Source organism: Clytia hemisphaerica, unplaced genomic scaffold (genome assembly GCF_902728285.1).
Source record: "Clytia hemisphaerica strain Z4C2 unplaced genomic scaffold, Clytia hemisphaerica genome assembly, whole genome shotgun sequence".
Lineage (NCBI taxonomy): Eukaryota > Metazoa > Cnidaria > Hydrozoa > Leptothecata > Clytiidae > Clytia > Clytia hemisphaerica.
Genome location: NW_027104372.1, coordinates 292830 through 299454, shown reverse-complemented (window position 1 = coordinate 299454; position 6625 = coordinate 292830). Strand labels below are relative to the sequence as shown.

General features: G+C 35.8%; 1 protein-coding gene across 4 annotated transcripts in view; it reads right to left on the bottom strand.

The window, feature by feature from the left end:
- Window positions 1-456: 456 nt before the first annotated feature.
- Window positions 457-6625, bottom strand: part of LOC136818581 (sodium-dependent phosphate transport protein 2B-like) — a 30360-nt gene continuing 24191 nt past the window's right edge. For all 4 annotated transcript variants that reach the window (XM_067074911.1, XM_067074909.1, XM_067074910.1 and 1 more), the window contains exons 2-7: window positions 6295-6382; window positions 5886-6026; window positions 4773-4904; window positions 4194-4385; window positions 3341-3547; window positions 457-2744 (exon numbers count right to left, since the gene is read on the bottom strand). In XM_067074911.1, coding sequence (XP_066931012.1) covers window positions 1807-2744; window positions 3341-3547; window positions 4194-4385; window positions 4773-4904; window positions 5886-6026; window positions 6295-6382 — 1698 coding nt within the window. In that variant the 3' untranslated portion in view covers window positions 457-1806. The remainder of the gene's footprint in view (window positions 2745-3340; window positions 3548-4193; window positions 4386-4772; window positions 4905-5885; window positions 6027-6294; window positions 6383-6625) is intronic.

Here is a 6625-nt window from a genome sequence, read left to right as displayed (position 1 = left end):
CAAAATCTTACACCCTGAGAAAGTAAATTTTCTCATTTTTGCTAATTTCGACCCCTTACAGCGCACTTTGGAAAGCTTGGAAAAAGATGCTTAGGGCCGTACGTATGACCAGTCGTTTTGAGTCCAGCGGGGTTAATCTAGATCGGCTACATTCAAAAATCTGAGGATGCAAATGATTATTGGTCAATCCGAGCCCACCTGCTCATCAGGATTTTCCGGGGTTTTTAATGATTTATTAAAGTACCGAGTACTATACCCTACGGTTTCAGCTCCACTCAAAAATAGTCTAGATACTAAGGCTAGGAGAGAATCATTTACGCGGGGTAATGAAATAACATGACATTTTTATCTAATTTTGTTGTATTTATTATCTTTTTTCAGTTATTTTTTCCTAAACTATTTTTTTTTTTTACAAAACTTATAGAAAATTTTCACCCTATACTTTGGATAGATATAAACAAGTTTTTAATACCAATAAAATATAAAAATATTAACAAAATTAACATCAGTATTTTAAACCGTATGGTTTACGGTATAAATGTGGACCTAATACAAAGTTCGTTCCGCATTATCTACGCATAATATGATGCCGTCGTTTTTAATAAGTTTCCCGTTTCCACACTAAGGTGACACTTTTCTGTCGGAAAAAGACAAAAAATAAGCTTCGGAAAGTTAGACAGTTTCGGTAGTAAACACAAGATTTTCAGTACCTTTAGAAACGAATTCTTTCCAATCTCATGCCGGTTATCCCAGGAAAAATAGCGGAAAGATTTCGGAAAAGTGACAAGAATACTTGTGCGGAAATGGGAAACTTATAAAAAACGATGGTATGAAACGTGAAAGATCTCTTATTTTGAAATGAAAAGCTACTCATTAAAAGTCCATTCAACTCGAGTGTGCCCTCTGTATTTGTTACTGTGTAGAAACCATACCAGTATCATCAGACTAATTTCCATGAGAGTGGTTTTCCCATAAGAAAGAGTGTACACTTAAAAATGGATGAATTTTGTAACAGATCAACGGCTGATGCAAGTCATCTAATTTTTCTAGCTTTTTCAAAAATAAAATTTTATAATAAGTAAAGAGTTATAAATCCTATTTATAAACAGAATGTATTATACAAAAAAATTTATTTTGGTCTTGCAAAATTTCAAGTTACTTGACAAATTCAGCTCAATATTTTGAAGCAATCATTTTTCAAAAATTATGACTCGAGTTAGGAAATTTCAGATTAAAATTTCACTTACAAAATATTTTAAATAAGTTTTTGATAGCTTACATACTACAATATATACCTTAACAAATAATGGGGACTAGTAGTGTATAAAGGGTTTGAACTAAAAATCCTTGGAGCAGTCGTGGTGTCTTATTTCCTCAGAAAGTTTAAGACTAGCTAAAATTGGATACTGTTTGATAGTACAGACAAAAGAAAAGATATTGTAATGATATTGCAGCCTCGTCCCTTAGGCTTTATGTTAGACTGATGTACATCAGAGAACATTATCTGGGGGTATCAGTTAGCATAGAAAATTCACAAAAAACGAGGATGCCCAATTTTGCTAATCTTTCTTGAACTAAATGGCAATTATGATGTTTGAAAAAAGTGGTAGCTCTAACCTTGCAGCCCAAACAGTTGTTGTTCAAAAGGCTAAGGGAGCTGTAAAACCCACTAAAACGAAACACGAGGTTCAACTATACCTGTTTGAGAGGCTTTCAAAGAAGAGCTCTTTCATTCATTTGCAAAATATAATAATTTAGCAAGTTGATAATTGATCTTACCACAATTTATCTTACCTGGTAGCCAGATCATATTTTTTCTTGCATGGGCACCGTTTCTGATTTTGTTCGATTGCGGTCCATCTTTTTGTAGACTTTTGAGAAGACACGGTCGTACGGCTCCAAAGAGCGTAATGGTTTTGGAACACGTTCCCAGTCTTTAAGTGCATTGGGGAGGACTTCGGGCTTCTTTTCTTGAAGGACATTCACGATAATGATAAAAATGATGAAAGCAACAACCGGGCCGAGGATACCGAAAAAAACTGCAATTCCAGCCAGTGATAAGGCAAAGATGAAAGCTGGAAGTAGGAAAAAGACAACAACGAGATACAGCAAAGCGAACCAACGGTATTCAGCCGTCGTGTTACCAAGGAAACGAGCGGCACGAATCGGAACACGTCTCATGGCAGGGATCGGATACCAAATGATGATTCCAGAAATGTTGAAGAATAAATGACACAAAGCAATTTGTAAAGCTAAGTGGAATTTATCTGATGATGATGCCAGAGCTGCCAAAATTCCAGTGCCGGTTGTTCCGATGTTGGATCCAAGAGTCAACGGGTAGATACGGTCTAAGGAAACGATTCCCATACCAACAAGTGGAGTTAAAGCTGATGTAAAGATGGAGCTTGATTGAACCAGGATTGTTAATCCAGCACCGACCAAGATAGCAACGTATCCCGTCAAGAATCCGAATGGTTTTGGGAATTCTGAATTAAAGGTTTTCCTGATCACGACAGCAATTTGTCCTTTGAGGAGTGAATGTAAAGTCTTGACAATGAAGACAAGACAGATGCAGAGAATCAACAGACTGATGACCAGCATAAGGGCACCAATGGCCGTATCGGACATTCCAGTGTCCGCGAAGAGATATGAACATTTTTCATGGTAGATTTTTTCAGTGACGTTCTTTAAAGTAACGTTTCCCAAACTGTCTGTGACATTCTTTAGAGTCGTAACGGTGGTTCCTAAAAGAAGATGGAATGGAAATTGCTACCACTACCTACAGTTGATACAGTTTACTATCTAATTCGAGGTTGTAGAATTCAAATTCTTCTGTCATTCATCGAACGAAACCATTGGCCCATTCAGTTGAAAAGTGAAGTTAGATACATGTTTTTTTTTTATAAGCATACAAAAATCCGAAAACAGGCTCAGAGATGCTTAGGTCGAAAGCTTAATAAGGCTGAAAAATGCTTGAGGGGATGCTTAAATCTAAAGCATAAATTTAGGGAGATACTGAAAATCCGTAAAATTCCAGCCAAAAAAAGCCAAAATTAGGAAAAATTTTTTTTTCGTAGGCTCAAGTAATGCTTGTCATATTCTTAATTTTTCCCCATATCTGAGCCTAGATATGCTTATAAGTGCAATGCTTATAAAAAAAAACATGTACCCTCAATAATTCGAATCTTTAGAAAAATGTTGACGATACAATTGAAGATATTTATTCTTTTAGATACTGGGGAAACCTGTGACTATTGAATTTTGTAAAGTTTTAGTGAAATTCTGCCAGGAAATCTTCAAGGTTGTTCATAATTACAACTGCAATCTTTGAACAGCTTACCTTTGTCACACCAGACTTTCAACAAACTTTTATCCATGGCTGATTCATCTCCTTCTGCGATCTTCTGGATCACTTTCTTATCCAATTGAATGATGACATTGGTGAAAGGTTTTGTTATTTTCTTTAATAATTCTTTCTTGTATTCTTCTCCGTTCTCAGGACGTTCCATGGTATCAACAATGGCTTTTGATAGATGGTAAAGGTACCCTGGGAATGACAAAAAAGTTAAGAAATTAGATACTGTAAATTATATCAGAATTTAAATAAAATGCCACTCAAATGGTAAAGTACACTGGGAATGTCAAGAAAGTTGAAAAATGAAAAGTACAAATGATGTCACAATTTTAAGAGCGCATGCCAGTCATGGTAAGGGTACCTTGAGAATATCTCAAGAAGTTTCAACTTTGTATTTTCAGATAAAATCCTTTGTTTATTCTGCCATGTCACAATCAAGGTCATAAAATATTGAGAATTTTGGTTATTTTAACGTTTTTCAAGATTTAAAGTTCTGGCGAGAAAGTCGAGTTTTGGCTATCTTTTTAATTTAATCGAATATTTCAATTTGGGAGGGGTTGGCAGACTTCCAGGCTATATTCTGAGTCTTATTGGACTATTTTTGAACTTTTGGATCCTCAGATCCTAAGGTCCTAAGTCTTAAGTCTCATGTTAAAACTCAGAGTTAAAACTCTACCCTTCCAACCTACTTTAGAGCACTTACAAATCGATTGTGGTTCAAAAACTTCCCGGTGGATTTCCCTTTTTTCTCAAATATTATGACCTTGATTGCAGCATGGAGCTGTGCCTCCTTCCTATGTCAGTAAGAAGGAATAGCCTTAATTTCTCTACTACATACCTGTAATAACTTCCAAAGGCAACAAAATCACCACACAAAGCAAATTAAACATATCGTGAACTGTGGCACCAGCAAAAGCTCTTCGAAATTGATTCTTGTCCGAGATTTGTCCGATAGCAACAATGGTGTTGGTGACAGACGTTCCAATGTTTGCACCCATTGTCATGGGAATAGCAGTTTGCACTGTCAGAACTGAAAAGCGAAGAGTATGATCGGAAAGGATTAGAATCGCCAGGAAAATCTGATCTTTAAAGTTTACGTACAATATTAAACTCAAAACAAAATAAAACCCATTAGATCGAAACAAACGCCCTTAAAATTAAACGTCATTTCTATTCTTGTTTATAATGAAGCTTAAATCTTAGGAAATCACGAGTAAATTCCTGAAGTCACCAATAAATTAAACAGAAGACATTTTTCATCCTAGTGATCATTAAATTTATGAATATTTCATAGGCATCTCGCTATGATCTCACTATATTATCACAACTACTTTTCTAAAAATTCTCCCCCGAGACTTTGCAGGTATAATGGTTGAACTTCAGTGAATATCGAAAAAAAATTAAATATCAAACTTACTTCCAGAAGCAACCATGGCAACAATAATAGAGGTCGTGGTTGAGGAACTTTGCAAAAGGACGGTTGCTAAGACACCAATCATGAGACCGGCCACTGGGTTGTTGACGATAGATTCGGATGTGAACGCATCACCTAAATAGAATTAAATCATTAATTCATCACTTACACAATTATTTGGTGTAAATTTTTGGTAATGACATTAAGAATTATAGTCATCATACAAAGGGTATATTGTGTATATCCATGAGTTTCAAGCCCGAAGGGCTAGAGGTCAATCTCCTTGGTAGGATTTGAAGCCAACAAATCCTACCAAAGTTGCGCGGCCTTGAGCGACCCGCCTGGTTTTTACACAAATGACAGATTGAAACTAAAATTTACCGCTTCATTTTGAAAAATATATCACTCGAAAACAAAGGAATTGCTAGATTCAATCCGTCATCAAAAATACGGCGCATATTTTAAGGCTTCAATTTTTCTTGCCTGAGAAAGGTTAGAGATTGACCTCTAGCCCTTCGGGCTTGAAACTCAATGGTGTATATCCATAGAAAATATATCTACTTTGACAACTGAGTATGGGTTTCTTAAAGAAATGAAAAAGGAATACTCCTCGCCTTTTGATTTTGCATTTTGCCTTTTGGAGTACTCTCAAGTCTCATAGACCCGGTGGGATTTTACAGCCAGCAGGGGGTAATAACGGACCAAAACTCTATGGTGAATGATAGTCTCATGTTTCTATTGGCTGGGGATTTGAATTCCTATTTCTTCTAGTCAAAAGATTTAGTGGGATGGAAAAATAGCACAATATTTTGCAGTGGGGATTTTATCATTTGATTATTTCCAGTTGGGGAAAGAATTCGATTATAATTTTCCACTGGGGATGATGATATTTTGGCCAATTTTTCAGTGGGAAGGGTTCCGAGTGGGTCTGTGAGAAGGGGTGTATCACTGTAAGATTTGATTCTGTCTCAACCATCAAGGTCATTAGCCTTCCTCCAAGCAAACATCCTTGGAAAAGCTTTTTCAAAATGATGTAAGGCTCAACAAGGCAATTTATCTATAATTTTAAGTTTAGAATATAAGTTTAGAATATAGACTAAAAGATATTCAACAAACCTGCAGTTTTTCCACCAAGTAGCCTGAAAGCTGAGCTCAAGAATGATAAAGAGCAGATGAACATATAGAGAAGGCCGAGAAGTAGGGTTATTTTGATGAAAGTGATTGCGACACGTTTGAATTTGCCAGCGCCATCAAGTTCTGTGATACAAAAAGATACATAAATGTCAACTACAGTCAACTAAGTTATCTCTTTCTCAGCCAAGAAGTCATTGTTTTCAAATATTTGAGGATTTTGAATTATAAAAAGCCTTAGCGGATATTTGAAAAAAAGAGTTTTCGACAATCGTGTTATTGAGTACTTGTACTATTTTCTAATTTTACTTTTTTAGGAATAAAAAATTGCTAAGGACTAAGGGACTAGGTAAGAGTTTAGGGTTAAATTGTGTTAAATTCCAGGCCCTCTTACCGTTCCATGGTGGTCCAACAGGTTGAAAATCTTCAACTGCTGCGAAGGGATCGGTTTCTTTCTCATCTTGAGTTTTGCCCTCTTCAACCTTTTGATAAAAAAGAGTAATACTTTAATGATATTGTTATTTGATGAATTCAGCTGAGAGTCAAAACCAAATCAACGATTTAGTTGGTCTTGTGACGTCGGACGTCACAGGATACGACTCTAGAGACCTAAAATTAGTTTTCTGACCAAACTACAAAATCCCAGCCGGTTATAAAGCAAGCCCTTTTAATTCTTCATCATAATAGAAATATGTTGATTAAGGTTTTTAGAAGAAGAGTTAGAG